Below are 17,371 nucleotides of genomic sequence, written 5' to 3'. Positions count from 1 at the left end.
CGGGTGGAGGGGGGCAGTTGCGGTCCTGCATCGAGAGTCCCCCGTCACTGCCAGGTGATGTCCAGCTGCAGCTGCTGCTCCTGTACCGTGCGGACGAACTGGTCGTAGTCCCGGCGGTGGATGTCCCGGCAGCCAACCAGGTTCAGGGTGCGGAGGGGCCCGTCCGAGGCCAGCAGCAGGCGCACGGTGCTGCTGGACACCTGGCTCTCGGCCAGCGAGAGCTCCCGCAGGTGGCACAGGACCGGGCCGGGCGCCTGCAGCACTGCCTGGAACAGGCCGTCCAGAGAGAAGGGCAGGCAGAGGAGCTGCAGGGTCTCCAGGCACGGGGCACAGCTCAGCACGGCTGTAAGGATGGCATGCAGGACCGCCATGTGCTGGCTGGGCAGGGGCCCCTGGGTGCTGGACAGAGCCAGGCTGAAGAGCTGCAGCCGGGGGAAGCTGTGGCGGACAAGGCTGGGGGCCCAGCCGTGCAGCTCGGCATCTCCATCTGGCATCCAGGGAGGCTCGGCGGGGGTGCACAGGTGGGTGCTGAAGGTGCGGAGGCCGGGGCAGCTGTCCAGCAGGGCACTCAGGGACAGCTCGTCGTCATAGGTGAAGCCGTGAAGAGCCAGAGAGCGCAGCCGTGGCCCCAGGCTCCGCACCAGGGGCACCATCTCGGCCAGCCCCCGCCCTCGGGGCCCCATGCAATGCAGCGCCAGGCAGGACAGGCGCCCCCATGCCAGGTTGTCCCAGCATGCGCCGGGGCCATCGTTCAGAGCCACGGTCACCTCCTCTGCCTCTGGGCACACGGCGCAGAGGGTCGCGAGGAAGGGCTCCTCCACCTCATCCACCCGCTTGAGGGGCAGCGTGAGCCACGCGTCCCCGCTGCCCGTCTGGCCGCCCTGCCGGTGCTGCGCCAGCTCCTTCAGCGAGGGGAACCCTGGTGGCGCTGTGGCCCCGGGAGTCTGGAAGCACTGGGTGTGGATGAGACACAGGGCCTCCATGACGCAGCGGCAGGCCAGCACCTCCAGGCTGGGGAGCGCCAGCAGCAGGAAGACCAAGGCCCCCACCAAGTCTGGGGCCCGCCCCTGCGGTTCAATGCTGCCGGCAAGTAGCACCCGCAAGGCCGGGCAGCATGGGACGTGTGCTGTTGGGTCATAGGCCAGGTGCAGCAGGGCTTCTGGTGTCACCCTGTGGCAGCCCGAGATATCCAGCTGCCGCAGGCGCCGGCAGCAGGAGCCCACGGCCGACAGCACCCGGATGTCGGCTTGCGTCTCGGCCAGGCCTAGTGTCGTCAGCAGTGGCAGCCCCTCCAGCAGGTCCGTCAGTGCGGCTGCTGAGACCCGGCTGCAGCCATGCAGGTCCAAGGAGCACAGGGTCTGCACCAGCAACCACAGGGACAGCGTCAGGTTGGTGGGGCACAGCCATCTCCTTGCCTGGCCCCCAGCTCAGGGCCAGCCTAATCCCTTTGGACCAGACCTGGGGATGAAGGGCAGGACTGGATGGTGCCAGAGGCCTTGGGGTTCGGCCCAGTGCTCTCATGTTGCCACTCAGCCTCTGCCCTCCCGAACCATGACCGACTCCAGCACGGTGCCCCAACCCTTACAGCCAGGTCCACACCCACCCTATTGCCTGGAGTGTGGTTGGAGACAGAGGGGAGGGGACTGTCCAGGGTCACAAAGCTGCTAGCTGGCTGAGCTGGGCCCCAAGCCTCATGACCTTGCCAGAACTGGGGGAGAACCCAGGTGTCCAGGCTCTCAAAGCCCTCTGCTCTAGCCCCCAGACCCCACTGCCTCCCAGAGCTGGGGGAGAACCCAGGAGTCCGGGTTCCCAGCCTCCTCCAACTATGCAGTCCCATGCTCTGGGAAGGAAATAGCCTTGGCCCCTACTCCCTTCCCAGAGCCCAGGGATTGCTGTCCCCCCACAATAACTGCAAGCATCTGGAGCAGCTGCCCCACACCCTGCCCCAGGGCCTGCACCTGGCAGGGCTGCACCTACCGTGCAGCGCATAGCGACCAACTGGGCAATGGCATTGCTGACCAGGCTGGGGCAGGCGCGCAGGCTGAGCTCCCGCAGGTGCGGCACCAGCAGCAAGTGCAGTGCAGCTCGTGTCAGGCGCCGGCTCTCCCCCAGTTGCTTCAGCAGGTCCTGGACCAGGCAGCCAGCTGCAGGGACGGAGGCAATGGGGTGTGAGGCAGAGGGCATGGGGTTGCCTGTGGGCAGGCAGAGACCCTGAGCTGCAGCACGTCTCCATCCTTCCACCCAAGCCGTCTCCTGCCCTCCCCAGCTGACTTCTACCCCCTCCTGCGGCCACGCTCCCCCACCCCTATGCTGGGCACATCAGAACTGCCACATACAGGGCCTGACCCCACGTCCGTCCTGCTCCTGTGTCACACAGGAGGCTGGTAGGGAGAGTGACCAGGGCTGAGTAGGGTTTCCCCCATTCCTCTCTCCCCTGAAGCTTCCAGCACTGAGGTCCCGGCAGGTCTGATGCAGAGGCTGTGCTCCTCACCCCTGTTCCACAGCCACCGATGCCCCTTTCCTCCCAGCATGTGTCCAAGTCCTGGTGAATCCGTGCAAGCTCTCAGCTTCCCCCACGTCTGAGCTCTCCCCTGCCATAAGTCCCATCCTTTCACGCCACACCGGGGTAACCAGAACTTCCCGGTACTTGTTATAAACTGCTGGCCTGCTCTTTGCATACTCTGATGCCCAGTTCTTGTTTGGCGAGGGACAAGATAATAAATCCCTTCTCCTTTTGTATGTTGTAAACCCACATCAGGCTGAGAAGGACGGAGCCCAGCACCACCTGCTGCTCACCCAGCTCATTGAAGGGCCCCATGATGTAGCGGAAGTGGTACTCGTCCAGATAGTTCTCACTGTAGTCCTTCACCCACACACCCTGCATGTGCTGGGCCACGCTCCCCAGGCACAGGCTGCTCAGCGAGGCGACACCTTTCCTCTTGGGCATCTGGCTCCTGCAGTGGAGGCAGAGGGGTGTTATGTAGGCACGGGGGACCTCCCTTCCACTCGCCCGCAGCTCCAGACATGAGAACAAATGCTTCTTCCCAGGGGAGCTGGCTGCCGCGATGGCCCAGCAGTGATGCTCACCAATGCTGGCTGGGAGACGGGAGGAGGGGGCATGTCTGCTGGAAACTGCCGAGGGCTCCCAATTTCCTCCCAACCTCTGTCCCACGTGTGCAGCAGCCAGCCTCTGTCCCACTCTGACAGATGTTTCCTGAACAGTTTCACTCAAAGCTTTGTTTCCCTGAAGCTCTGGGGACCGGGCAAAGCCCAATTGCTTGTGGGCTGGGAAAGTGTCAGTGCCTTGGGATTTCTATCCTTGCAAAAGCAAAAGGGAGGTTCTTCTCACCCTTCCCTCCCCATTGGGAAATGCTGCCAACTTACGCCTGTTTGCGCGTCATGCAAGGTACCCTTGTGCGGTGCTGCTGGGCTCCAGAGGCAGCCCCAGCTGATGGAAAAGTTGCTGACAGGAGAGTGCAGGGTGCGAACTGGGGCAGCCCGGGTGCGGGCCTGCCAGGAAGAGCCCGGTGCCGCTCCTGCTGCCGCTCCCTAAGCCAACGCCCCGGAAGAGGCAAGTCCAGGCTGTGCCTGGCACATGGCCCCAGCGGGACAGGCACTTCCAGGAGTTGCCTCGTTGCTGCGTCATGCACAGGCTGAGTCAGGAGCAGGAGTAGGACATCCCTGCCCCAGCCCAGCCCCTTCTTTGTCTCCTGCTGCCTTTTGACCCATCCACCCCTCTGGCCAGCCGAAACAGCCCAAAGGAGCCAGGGGGCTGGGAGTGGAGAAGCCTGGGGCTGGACTGCCCTGGAGAGGCGTCTTGGGCCCATCTGCCTGGGGACAGTGGCTGGGGAGAATCACAGCTCAGCCAACCTGTGGGGTAGCAACAAGACCTGCCCCCTTCCCTCCCTATCTCTGCCCAGTCCGGTGCCCGTCTCCTACCCTCCTATGTTGCCAGGGGTGGGCTGCCTCCCCAGAGTCATCTGTCCTGCTTCTCCCCGCAACCTGCTCCAAGCTGTGCTAGTCCTCTGGGGCACGGTGGGGGGGATAGCTGGGCAATTCCTGCCTCCTCTCTGCAGGGCTGGGCAGGCCAGGACCTGGGGCCGGGACCAGGCTGGAGGGCAGCAGCTGCCACTGGCTGTACCCAGGCTCCCTGGACTGATGGCACCTGGCAGGCCAGGATTTTGCATGGGAACAAAAATGGCCATGCACTGGGTAGGACCCCAGGTCCGTCTTGCCCAGTCCCATGGTCCTGTAGTAAGGGAGGCATATAGGTTTCATGATGGGCAACAGCCCATGAGCTTTTTTTGGCACATCAAATATGTTTGTGTCCCATGGGCAGAGCTGGAGGGAGAGTGCCTGGGTCTGAGCAGGGTTTTCCCCGGTTCTTCTCCCCTGCAGCCTCCAGCACTGAGGTCCAGGAAGGGCCGAATGCAGAGGCTGTGCCCCTCACTGCCTGCCCCAGAGCCACCGATGCCCCTTTCCTCCCAGCACGTGTCCAAGCCCCAGTGAATCCAGCTGAGCTCTCAGCTCCCACATAGATTTGTAGATGTTAGGGTCCGAAGGGACCTCAGTAGGTCATTGAGTCCGACCCCTGCCCTGGGCAGGAAAGAGCGCCAGGGTCAGACAACCCCAGCCAGGTGCATGTCCAGTCTCCTCTTGAAGGCCCCCAGGGTAGGGGAGAGCACCACCTCCCTTGGAGCCCGTTCCAGATTCTGGCAACCCTGACAGTGAAGAAATTCTCCCCAGCAACGTCCAACCTAAATCTGCTCTCTGTCAGTTTGTGGCCGTTGTTCCTAGTTACTCCAGGGCTCCCCTGGTAAATAGAGCATCCCCTATTCCCTGCTGCCCTCCCCTGATGAATCTGTAGCAGCCACAAGATCACCTCTCAGCTTCCTCTCGTGAAGGCTGAAGAGATCCAGGTCCCTCAATCTCTCCTTGTAGGGCCTTGCTTGCAGGCCTCTGACCATACATACGAGTGGCCTCCTCTGGACCCTCTCCATGCTGCCCACATCCCTCCTGAAGTGCGGCGCCCAGAACTGGACGCAGTACTCCAGCTGAGGCCTGACCAGTGCTGCACAGAGGGGGAGGGTCACCTCCTTGGACCTGTTCGTCACGCACCTGCTAGTGCACGATGAAGTGCTTTAGCCTTGTTGATCATTTTGTCACACTGACGACTCATGTTCATCATGGAGTCAGCTATGACTCCAAGATCCCTTTCTGGGCTGTGCTGCTGAGAAGGTCATCTCTCAGCCTGGAAGTGTGCTGGTGGGTCTTTTTGCCCCGGTGCAGCACTTTGTAGTCATCTTTGTTGGACTGCATCCTAGTCTGTTCTGCCCATTTTTCCAACCTGTCCAGACCCGCCTGGATCCGATCCCTACCCTCTGCTGTGTTAACTCTGCCCCATAATTTGGTATCGTCCGTGCAATTGGACAGGGTGCTCTCCACGCCCTTGCCCAAGTCACTGATGAAGATGCTGACCAGCACTGGTCCAAGGACCGAGGCCTGCGGGACCCCACCGCCCACCTCCTTCCAGGTCAATACCAACCCGTCCACCACCCCTCTCTGGGCGCGACCCTGAGCCAATTTGCCACCCACCAGACCGTGCAATCATCTACATCGCAGCCGCTCAGTTTACTTACGAAAACAGCATGCGATACTGTATCAAAGACGTCCTTAACGTCTAGGCAGATGACATCCACCTCGACTCCTGCGTCTAAGCGTTGAGTGACCTGGTCGTAAAAAGAAACGAGGTTAGCCCGGAGGCATCTCCCTGCCATGAACCCGTGCTGATCTCCTTTCAGCATTATTTCCCCTGCCGGGCTCCCACGAATGCGATCCGTCGGGGTTTTCTCCAGCGCTTTCCCAAGGACGGAGGCGAGACTGACCCGTCCATCGTCTCCCGGTCCCTCCCTCCTCCGCCCCTTCGTGGACACAGGGGCCCTCCGCCGCGAGCGCTCCAGCAGCCGTGCCAGCGGCTCTGTGACACGGGCCAGTCCCCTTCCGCCCGCGGGCGGAGCTCCTCCGACCACGATGCCCCCGCCTGCCCGCCGGGGACCAGCTCCCCAGAGCCGGTGTTGAACCGCGGCGGCGGCTCGCGGGATGGGGCAGGAAGGCATGAATCCCGGGACTTTCTCTTCCCTATTCGGCCTGTCTAACCCTCCTCCTGCCCCTGCCCCGCACTACCACAGCCTCCTCTGCTGCCCGTCCCCCCGGGGCGGCGCGCACCGGGCACCCTGCTCGCACATGCTGGATACCGTACCGCTTCGCCTGGCACCAGCTGAACCCCCGATCCTATTTGTCCCTCTCCACTGACCGTACGGCTAGCTCGCTCTTGGCCTCAGCGGCGTCGCTGCGCATGCGCAGTCTGGGCGCAGGCTCCCGCAGGGCTGCCTCGGGCTGTGCCTGAGTGGAAAGGTCGCCGGCGAGGAGCGGGCGGTGCGAAGGGCAGTCGGGGTCCTCCGAAGGGTGAGGCGGTTGGGTGGTGCCGGGCGCTGCGGCCGGGCGGGCGGCGGAGGCGGCAGGTAGCGCCGGGCCGGGGCCGGGCCCAGCCAGGTGTAAGGGGTTTGGCAGCATGGGCAGGGCCCAGCCAGGTCTGAGGTGAAGGGGGGGACAGGGCCCAGCCAGGTGTAAGGGGTTTGGGAGTATGGGGCAGGGCCCAGACATGTCTGAGGGAAAGGGGGTGCGTGGCCTGGTCCTTGAGGAGGTGTGGCCGGGCCGTTCGTGGCAGGGGTAGCGGGGTTGGTTGCTGTGCAGGGTGAGGCGGGGGCTGCAGCAGGCGTGGGGGTGAGGCCTTGTACACCGCCCCCCCCGAGCAAGGCTCCTGCGGCCCAAGGTCTCCCGGGACAAGAACGAGGCTGAGTGGTGGCTGCCGTTGCGATGCTGCACTTGTGTTGTGGATGAGGGACCAGCACGGGAGTCGGGGCGCTTTGCACCTTGCTGTAGCCACATAATCAGAAGCATCCCTTGGGGCACTCCCGGGAGCTGCCAGCCATGAGAGAGGCATGGAGTGCGGGTCCCTCTTTGCAGACAGAGAACCCGGGTGCAGAGGGACAAAGTGCTTCGCCCAGCGGCGCAGAGTACATATTTGCTCTAGGTGGAGTTGCTGGTTCCCATTCCCTGCACAGATCTTGGCTGCTCTGTGGTTAGGAGCAGTTCTGCTCTCGTGTTTGTCCTGCGCATTTTCTGTTGCAAATGCAGCTATAATTGCATTAGCAACAGGATCTTTCTTTGCCTGCTTTCTGTCCTGCCTGTCATCCTTGTCCTGCTTGCGATGGTGCTGGTGGTGACTGATTTGCAGAGACATTTTCCCTCTTTGGAAAGCATCTTCAGAGCATTCAAGTGCAAGCAGCAGTGGCAGGATTGAAATGTGAACTCTTTAGGGAGCGGAGCGCTAGCCCAAGTGCTACACGGAGAACAATTGCGGTTACTTAATGTAGGAGCAGTTGTCACTCAGCAGAGGAGCTCCTTATGCCCAAGAACAATATTTTCCCCCTGCATGTTCCTGCCGGCAAACTGAGGTGAGAGGGGAGCCGGAAGGCCAGGATCCTGCAAACACGTCGCTGCAGCAGAATCATTCCTGTGCAGCGAAACCTCTGTAAAACGTTGTGGAAAAACATAGGGTCTCCTTTTACTTTATTCCTGACATTGCTTATGGAGCTAGAACTTGTGCTGCTTATTGCAGCCTGATTCACCTCTTTCCTCTGGGAGATGGTCACACTCTTCAACCCATTTAGGGCATGGCAGCTGGGTTCGTTACACTGGCTGTAGTTAAACAGTCTTTCGAGAAACTTGCGTGTGGTGATGAAGGAGTCTGCACAGAATGAAAATGACAAAAAAACAAAATCATTATGGCTTGTCCACAGATACCCAGATTGTGCTACAGCAATTTTTGTAGGTCCCAGCTCTCTTCATGCTAATAACCCCTAGCATTTGTTTTCATAGTGTTTTAAACAGCAAATAGGGAAAGTTTAAAACATTTGTGCAAAGTGTAAAATGTTCTTCCAAACAGGGATTAGATTAAAAACCCATGTATGACTATTAGTTGTTTTGGTTCATAGTTTATAGTGTAGGAGTTCAAGCTTGTCTGCCTGACACTTAATGTTTAGTCTTTTGGCACATGCATAATACATAACACGTCCTCAGCCCCACAGCTTTGCCTGGAAAAATGATTTTTCAGGTGTAGGGTGGACTTCAAGCTCATGAAGCATGCTGTGCAGGGGCAGGCTTTCCTGAAAAGCTTGCGAGTTGCAGGGCACTTACTTGTTTAGGTGCTCAATGCCAGGGATCCTGGTTTTTTCTTTAAAAAAATCTCCAATTTTCAGTTTAAAAAAAGTAACCCCCAATCCATATTTTTTTCATCATTAAAACAAAACACCGCTAATATAAATGTAAATATGTGTTAGCGGTATTTTGTTTTAATCATGGAAAAATGTGGATTGGAGGTTACCTTTTTTTAAACAAAAAATTGGGGATTTTTTTAAATGGGAGAAAACCAGGATCCCTGCTCATTACTCTGTGAGTGAAAGTATCATCTCTCTACTGAGAATTCAATGTCCATTGCATGTCCCAGGCATGCAGCAGCTGGAGCCCTAATTAGGTAGGACTGGTCAATACTGCTGGCTGCCTTCCTGAACTTGGCAGTTCTTTGTGTTGGCTACAAGCATAAAATGGAAAAGTTGGTGCCTAAAAGCTGTGTCTATAATTTAGGGTTGATATGCAGTCACTGGATAGCTGAGCAATTTGTGGGTGTGCAACCACTGTCTCCTTGTTCCTGTCCTGTTTCCTTCTATATTTAAAGAAAGTAGATTACTTTAAAATACAAAATATATGTGAACTCAGTCTGAGGCATGTTAATAGAATTCGTCATTGCAATGCCCCTTTCATGCTTGTCTCTGTTGCTGTTGCAGTGATGCTGAGCAGCTGTTCAGTGCTTGGTGGTACTTTGCATTTTCGTAGATATTTGGGTCGGGAGGGACCTCAGTAGATCTTCGAGTCTGATGCCCTGCCATAGGCAGGAAAGAGCACTGGGATCAGATAACCCCAGCCAGGTACATGTCCAGCCTCCTTTTAAAGACCTGCACGGTAGAGGAGAGCACCACCTCCCTTGGAGCGCATTCCAGATTTTTGTCAGAGAGCATGTCGCTGTCCTGTCCCTTTGCCTGCTAGTCCACAGGATGGGGCTTTGGTGTAATGTTTATCTGTGGTGACACTTGTAGTCATGTTGCAGCAGGCTGGCCCTGTTCTAAGCTGCATCCAGGGTGCAGGATGGAGGCAGAGGGATAGCAGGCCATGTGTCCTACTAGTGCAGTTTTAGGGAGGCTGTGATGCTGAAAGAGAAGCAAGCCCTGGACAGGCTGGTTCTTTGGTAGGACCTTGGAGCTATCCAGAGAGCTGTGCAGTGGAGTTTACCACCAGACTGTATAATAACAGACCTGGGAGGGAGCCTGCTAATTTTTTTCCTGTGTTCTGCTGTGAAGGGCACTGCACAAGGCTTGGATACTGGCTGGGCTGTTCAGGCCCTGCAAACATTAATTATCACAGAAGGGGATGAAGACAGCAGTAACTACTGTAGAGTGAGTGGCTGGTGTTTCTTCACCTTCAAGGCCTCTGCTGCAATAGAGGATGCCTCTGCTGGTTCTAATGCTTTGAGTGCTGGTCCTGACAGCCTTGGTTCCCTCCTTGCTCCTAGTTTCTACTCCTCACAAATCCTTTTGAATGCCATCCCCTCTCTTGAACCAGCCTCCCCTCACAACCTCATCCCAAACCTTTCTACAAGAGAAGCTGAAAAGGAGGGAACGTTTCTTACTGTCAGATGGAGCATTTATCACATTGAGTCAATCGGCGAGTGATATGAGGGAGAAACCAGCTAGTAGTTGCCCTCCCCAGTTCATCTGCATACTGTGGTCACGTGGGGGGAGTGGCTCTACAGACCTTAAATCTCGCTATTACAACCTGAATCTTTCTTCCAGCTGCTTTTGGTAGCAAGGCACGTTTTCAGTAGTGCATGCTGCAGGCTGTGTTGCATTGTTTTGTGGTTGCGCTGAGCCACTTGAGGGTGCACGAACCCAGCCTTTACCAGTCTGGCTGCATGGGCACATTCCAGAATGTTGCACAGGCTAGTAGAAGCTGCCCACAGAGGGCATTTCTTGTTTTGGACAAGCCAGACCTTGGCACGCTTTCCCAGTTCCACCTGATGGATCTGGTGACATCCCTGGGAGAGAGGGATGGTCTTGAAATAGGTCTAGGGTGATCTGAGTTTTTTGGCTCTGCTGTGAGCTTGCAGTACGGTCTGAGGCAATCGCTTCCTCTGTCTGTGCCTCTTCTTCCCCTAACATAAAACAGGAGCGGTAACACAGATTGACTTCACAGGGGCTTTGGGAAGATTTGCTGCTAAAGGAACTGCAAAGCACTTAAGATCCTCTGCAGAGAAGGACTGGAGGAAGGCAGGAAAGACGATTTGTTAGCAGGAGAAAGGCCCCTGTGCTCTCAATTTTTTGGAGGTTTGAGGTGATGGCAGGGGCTTGTGCTCATGCAGCAAGGCTTGAAACCCAGTAGGACCCAGGGGGCTGTATTACAGGGGGTTCTGCCTCTGCCCTGCAGGCCAGGAGTTTCTGATCAAGCAGGCTTTTAAGAATCTGTGACAAATTGACTAAGAATGTAAATAAGCTGTAAAATACATCTGGATTGTTATGTAACTGGTATAACATTAACCTCTGGCCACATCTCTCCTGTTCTCCTCTGCCATCTATTTGGGCTGTGGGATGATTCAGCCAGATAGCGAATGGTAACACGCTCTTGTGATTTCTTTTAGAATTGTGCATTTCGATAGAGGCCCCTTTGCAGCGAAGCCGTATGTAGCATTTTGAAGATAAAGAATGCTGCATGTCAGAGACCCAGCGGTGCGCCAAAGGAGATGAGCCGGGGGCGCTGAACAATTCACACATGCACACTTAGACAAAGTAGATAGACAGGGGGTATGAATGATACGTAACAAAGCAACATCTGTGTTGTGTTAACAAAATCGTATTAATGAACTAAGGAACATGAAAAAGCTTTAAATCTTCAAGTAATAAAAAAGCAGAACAGGCATATGTTTCAAGCAGCTCAATCTCAATATATTTAAAAGCAGCGAAGGTTAAAGGCTGTTTACAGGTTAACAGTAGAATTGCCAATGGCTATGGGAAGGTGTTCAGCTGTGAAGTAATGGCTGGATTGTTTTGATGGAAATGATCTGGAGCTAAAATGGACTAACCTCCTCCTGGTAGCAGACAGATGTAGCTTGGATGCAGCATCCTGTGCTCCTCTGTGTTGCTATGGTTACCTTCCCAATGACGGGCTTCTGATATATTGATTGCAATCTTGATGGCTTGAATCTTAGCTGAAAAGAAAATCATTAAATTGATGGCATAAGAAATAGAAAATGAACAGAAACCAGAATAACCTCCTTCTCGTCCTTGAAGGGTTGCAGTCTGGCTTTGTTGCCACCGCCACTGTAGCTATTGCTGAAGTTGGGAAATGGTGCAGTTCGCAGAGCGCAGACTCAAAGCACTTGCTATCTACGGGGTCCTAATGCCATTGGATCCATTTTTATTTTTAAATGAAGTTGAAAGATCCTGCAGGGAACAGGGTACCAGACCTGGTGGTCCGAAACTCTAGCTGCTGGCTGGGCCCTGTCCTCTTGTGTTCTGACAGATGACAGAGCAAGGAGCAATGGGTTCACATTGCAGCAGGGGATGTTTAGGTTGGATTTTAGGAAAAACTCTCTCTCTCGGAAGGTGGTGAAGTACTGGAACAGGCTCCCCAGAGAGGTGGGGGAGTCTACATCCTTGGAGGTTTTTAAGGCCCAGCTCAACAAAGCCCTGGCTGGGATGATGTAGTTGGGGCTGGTACTACATTGAGCTGGGGGTTGGACTAGATGTGACCTCCTGAGATCCCTTCCAGCCCTCCTTGTCTGTGATTCTATGATACGGAATTAGATCGTTTGAATTAGCTTGTGCTTTAGGTATAGCAGTAAACAAGCATTTCTGTTATCTTGTTGTGAGCAATAGATGGGGCCAGAGGAACCTGAGCTCTGTATTCTGGTGACAGTGGCCTCTCGGTACAGCTTTGTGAATAGGTAAGTTGTGGGGGGGAATGTACAGTGCATTAGCTGCTGTGCAGCAACTGCCCAATGCACTTTTTCCCTAGCTTACCTGGTGGTAACTTGTTCCTACCCAAAGTCCTCTGAGCCTTTCAGCAGCTGTTCTTATCTAGCAGCTGCTCTGCAGGACAGGAAGTAAGAGTTGGTTGTTGTTTTAGAGGCTGAGGCTAATTCATTCCTATTTAATGCGTATGTTGTGGAAAGGGCTGCAGAGACATAATAAATGACCACTGCTGTGGCTTTTTTCTCCAGGGTAGCCATAAAAATAATAGGTACATCAGCATGGAATGGACTAAGTATGGACTAGGACAGTACGCTGAGCCTAGGTGCTGTACAAATGCAGAGGAAAAGCCGATCCCAAAGGTTTTTGATCTAAAGATAAATAGATGGGAGGGAACAAGGAAGCAGTGGGCTCTTACTGGTCCGCATGGTCATCTCGGCATCAGCATCTGAATTGCTGTCAGGTTTTTGTTTTGTTTTTTATTAGCATCACAGCAAAGGAGCATTTTCACGAGCTATGTTTCTGGCTTAGTGGATCCTCTGTGTATGCTGGTCACACATGCTTATGCTGTGGGACAAAAGTAAGATGGATATTCCTTTCAGTGTGCCAGGAGCCAACACAGCAACATGAGAAGGAGCTTGGAATTATTCTGGCCATTGCATCAGTAACAGGGCCAAGTCTCAGTTGTAAAGTGCCATATTGTCTTTACTTACCTCTGATTGTTTAAATCAAGGTTTCTTGCTTTTGGACTCAAGGCGTTATTAAAAGCTGCCAGTCCCAGCTCTCCACAGCAGGGACTCTGGACGGGGTGCTCTCTGCCAGCAGTTCCCCCACTGCCCTTCTTCCATTTTTTCCTTGTTCCCACTCTCCTACTTGCTCATCGCCTCCTGCTGTCCCAAGTGCCTTGCCTGTATATTGTTCTTTCCCTTTATAACTAGACAAAATCACATGATCACATGGATTGGGAATTCTTCGGTTCAAGGGCTGTCTCCCTATGGGTTTGTACGGTGCCTGGTATGGTGCATGAAGTGGGTCTGGAGCATATGTGGCTGGTCTGTGAACCCGATTCAGCCTGTGAACTGGCCCAGCAGCATTCCTCCAGCCTGTGGGAACTAAGGAGTTTGCTCCTGTTTTTTATCTGGGTTGAAGGAGGTGAGGTGCCCTTCTGAGTCTTACAGATCTGGTTCCCACATGGACCCAGCTTGTGACCAGTGAAAATGTTGGATTCTGCTTCTGTTGTTCATGGACCTGGTTGAGAGCTGCTCTCGGACAGCTCCTGCCTTGTTGCAGAGCTCCTTTTTTTCTCCCTTGCCTTTCTGAGAGGCAATACAGTGCAGGGCTCAGTGACAGCACTGCTTGGGCCTTGCTCATGTGGCTTCCTGAACCTCCAGTGTTTTCAGAAGCTGTTATTTGCTGCTTTCTTTCCTCCTAGGGAACAAACGCTGATTCATGTCCTCCCTGCTTAGCAGCCAGGACCTCGTGCTCCTGTGACTGCCTGGTTATGTTTATCAGGAGGTGTTAATGGTTTTGGGAATATTTCAAGCCTGGTCTCTCAAGACACGTGCCTTTAAGTGGCAAATCCTTTCCAAAAGCACCAGGTACAGATGGCCATATTCTCCTTGACCTATTTCCAGAGCTGTGGAATTTTTTTGTGGCAGGCTTTCAGGGGAGGGATGGAGCCACTTGGCAGTCCTTGCTGCTGCTCACATTTCTAGCCTTTTTGTGATCACATTATCTGAAGAGGCTCTGTTACCAGAGGAGGGAGAACTATATATGGCAGGCTACAGCCTTGGGAAGCATGGAGAGGAGCAGTGCCAGCTCTCCTAGGGCCCAGTGAGTCTGTCTTGCTGGGAGGCATTACAGAATCATCCCCTACCACTTGGTTTCCTTCTCATAGTTTCTAGGGTCGGAAGGGACCTGAGCAGATCATCAAGTCCGACCCCCTGCCATGGCAGGAAATAGTACTGGGGTCAAACGACCCCAGCAAGATGTTCATCTAACCTCCTCTTAAAGACCCCCAGGGTAGGAGCCTGCACCACTTCTCTTGGAAGTTGGTTCCAGATCTTAGCCATCCTGACCGTGAAGTAGCGCCTCCTGATATCTAGCCTTAACCTACCCTCTGCCAGCTTGTGACCATTATTCCTGGTCACTCCTGTCCGTGCTCAGGGGAACAGGGACTCCCCCAACGCCTGCTGATCCCCTCTGTCTAGTTTGTAACAGGCCACTAGATCCCGCCTCAGCCTTCTCTTGTGGAGGCTGAACAGGTTCAGGTCCCATCGCCTCTCCTTGTAGGGCCTGCCCTGCTGCCCCCTGATCATGCGAGTGGCCCTCCTCTGGACCCTCTCCGTGTTGTCCATGTCCCTCTTGAAGTGCGGCGCCCAGAACTGGATGCAGTACTCCAGCTGCGGCCTGACCAGTGCCGCATAGAGGGGGAGGATCACCTCTTTGGACCTGCTCGAGATGCATCTGTGGATGCATGCCAAGGTGCGGTCGGCCTTCCTGACTGCCTCCCCTCACTGCCGGCCCATGTTCATCTTGGAGTCAACGATCTATGAATCTATGAATCCTTTTCCGCCTCCGTGCTGACAAGAGGGGAGTTCCCCAACCTGTAGGGTGGTGCTGGTTGTTCCTCCCGAGGGGTGCATCACCTTGCACTTGTCAGTGTTGAAACCCATCCTATTCACATCCACCCACCCTTGTAGCCTGTCTAGGTCTGATTGTAGCCTGTTGCTTCCTTCTAGTGTGCCCACATCCTAGTATCATCAGCAAGTTTGAACAGGGTGCTTTTTACCCCCTCGTCCAAGACACCGATGAAGATGTTGAACAGTGCGGGCCTGAGGACCGAGCCCTGGGGGACCCCACTGCCCATGTCCTTCCAGGTTGAGAAGGACCCATCCACTACCACCCTCTGGGTGTGACCCTCCAGCCAGCTGGTGACCCATTTGACTGTGTGGGTGTCAACACCACAGCCCCCCAGTTTCTTAATGAGAACGGGGTGAGAGACAGTGTCGAAAGCCTTCCGGAAGTCTAGGAGGACTATGTCCACTGCTACTCCTGCATCTAATGATCTGGTGATCTGGTCATAAAAGGCTACCGGGTTGGTCTGACAGGACGTGCCACTGATGAACCCGTGTTGGTTGCCCCTAAGCATGCAGTCACCTGCTGGTCCCTCTTGGATGTGCGCCAGAATAATTTTCTCAAACAGCTTGCCTGGGATTGAGGTAAGACTAACTGGCCTATAGTTTCCCGGGTCCTCCTTCTTCCCTTTTTTGAAGATGGGGACCACGTTGGCCCTCTTCCAGTCCTCCAGCACCATACCAGAGCACCACAAGTGCTCGTAAAGCCGTGCCAGGGGTCCTGCAATGACCTTGGCCAGTTCCTTTAGAACTCTAGGGTGGAGATCGTCCAGACCGGCTAACTTGAAAACGTCCAGCCCTTCCAGAAGCTCCCTAACTAGTTCCTTGCTAACCCTTAGCCCATGTGTGCCTCCCCTAGGGCCCGAGGGGGGCCCAGCAGGGAGGTGGCTGTTCTGGTCCCTACTTAGGAAGACAGATGCAAAGAAATCATTAAAGATGTTAGTTTTGTCGCCTGGTGTGATGACCAAGTTTCCCAATATGTCCTGCAAGGGCCCCACATTACCCGGGACCTTCTTTTTGCCCTCTATGTATTTAAAAAAGGACTTCTTATTGTCCTTAATGTGAGCATCCAGACTGAGCCTGCTGGCCTTCTCTTTGCAGGATGGCATTTTTCAGGTTTTGTATGTGGTCTCTGGTTGCTACATGTGGCTGGGAAGAAGTTTTCCCCCTTGTGGTGCTACAGGTGTTGGGTGTTTTTTTTTTGCTTTTCTGAGAAGGTTTTGGTACTGGCTGTAGCCAAGGCTGGTGGCTTTGCCTAGGGTTTTCTGGTTCTCCTGCTGCAACTAAAACCAGAGGGCTGCTGGTTAGAGGGTATTGCTCTGCCACCCAGGGCCAGCCCAGTAGCCACATCTGGAGTTGGGAAATAATTTTATGCCACGGCCAGATTACCAGGCGGGGTTTTGCCTCTCTTTGTAGTGTGGGGCATGGTCCTTTTCCTTGGGTCTCTTGAGCGTATGTGGCAACCTTGCAGTGGCAGGACACTGACAGTGCCCTTGTCCCCCTGCTTTACCTGCAGCAGGTTACGGTGTTCTTGGTATCTTGGGACTGTGCCCTGTAGTTGTGCAGGAGAGTTGTTTGTGGAGTCGTAGGAAACGGTTAGACAAGTTCTTGCAGGGGTTGATTTGGACAGGGCTGATCCTGCCTTGAGTACGGGCTGGACTAGATTTGACCTTCTTCCAGTCCCACTGCTGTACAACTTCATTATTCTCTGTGGGCAGGTGAAGGGGTAAGCTGCAGGGCCTGTGGGTTGAATGTTTAGGCAGAAGCCCCTAAACCTGTGGTTGGCAGAGGCAAATGTGCAAGTCTCACCTAGCTGCTTCTCCCCTGTGCTGACATGGCTCTCCAGCCACTAACAAGCCAGTTGTCCTGACATTAATTCAGTTGTTACTTTTGGGACTAGGACCCTATCATTTGTGGAGTGTCTTCTCATACTGCATTTTCTCCTTGCATTTGTGCCTGTCGCATATTTGAACGTTATGAGCAGTTGCTTTGCCCTTGTTTAGCCGAAGGGCTGCATCCACATTAGGTTCCTTTAATCATTCCTCATCTTTCCCTGCCAGCCATTTTTGGTGCTTTTCTCTGAACTGGGCCTAAAGGGGTCAAGTGACTTATTTGGACCCCACAGAAAACTGTACAGATCCAGGCTTTAGACTCATGGTCTCCGGGTTTGGTCTTGTGCCTAAAGCTCAAGGCGCTCCTAACTCTAATGCTAAATGAGCTGCTTTGTTAGATCAGCCTGATGCCTGAGACTTTCCAGCTAGTTTAGTGGTCTGCTCCAATCAGTTCCTAGATCTTATGCCAGTGCCTGTGTTCCAGGCAATGCACTACGCTGTGTGGGATCACTAGTGCATTACTAAACTTGCTTCACAATTGGGGTGGGGGTGCAGGGGTCCCCCCATCAAAAATAATGCCACTGTCTTCTCCAGGTGGGAGACTTCCTGGCCTTTGCCATTTTGGCTGAGCAGGGATCTCTTGCTATCTGAGCATTTCCTGTGCATGGAGGTTAGAGAAAAGGGCTAGATTTGGGAGACTGCAGGCTGGGGGAGCCCTGCAGGGAAGGCAGTTCTTGCAGGGGCAGCCAAGGAAGAGGAAATG

At 54.6% G+C, this 17,371-nt stretch overlaps 2 protein-coding genes across 5 annotated transcripts in view; one reads left to right on the top strand and one right to left on the bottom strand.

Moving 5' to 3' along the window:
* Positions 1-38: 38 nt before the first annotated feature.
* On the bottom strand, positions 39-6,398 carry LOC149869924 (uncharacterized). 2 transcript variants are annotated; one of them, XM_090035267.1, is made up of 5 exons: positions 6,260-6,398; positions 5,640-5,729; positions 2,797-2,954; positions 1,978-2,144; positions 39-1,358 (listed from the first exon to the last, which is right to left on the bottom strand). In XM_090035267.1, the coding sequence occupies exons 2-5, from the start codon at positions 5,648-5,650 to the stop codon at positions 45-47; spliced, it is 1,650 nt and encodes a 549-aa protein (XP_089891393.1). In that variant the 5' UTR covers positions 5,651-5,729; positions 6,260-6,398; the 3' UTR covers positions 39-44. The 2 variants fall into 2 exon arrangements, with proteins under 2 accessions (XP_089891393.1, XP_089891394.1); XM_090035268.1 differs by having other exon boundaries at positions 6,314-6,369.
* The window catches only part of DCTN1 (dynactin subunit 1), a 119,164-nt gene continuing 108,151 nt past the window's right edge, over positions 6,359-17,371 (top strand). The window contains exon 1 of one of the 3 annotated variants that reach the window (XM_090035187.1): positions 6,359-6,465. The gene's annotated coding sequence lies outside the window, so the exon portion shown is untranslated. Of the gene's footprint in view, positions 6,555-17,371 lie in introns of all 3 variants that reach the window. The other 2 variants (XM_090035186.1, XM_090035188.1) reach the window with 2 other exon arrangements.

This window comes from Crocodylus siamensis, chromosome 2 (assembly GCF_052110815.1).
Source record: "Crocodylus siamensis isolate JL-2025a chromosome 2, ASM5211081v1, whole genome shotgun sequence".
Classification (NCBI taxonomy): domain Eukaryota; kingdom Metazoa; phylum Chordata; order Crocodylia; family Crocodylidae; genus Crocodylus; species Crocodylus siamensis.
Note: the sequence above shows the minus strand (reverse complement) of the source record. Positions and strands in the feature narration are given on the sequence as shown.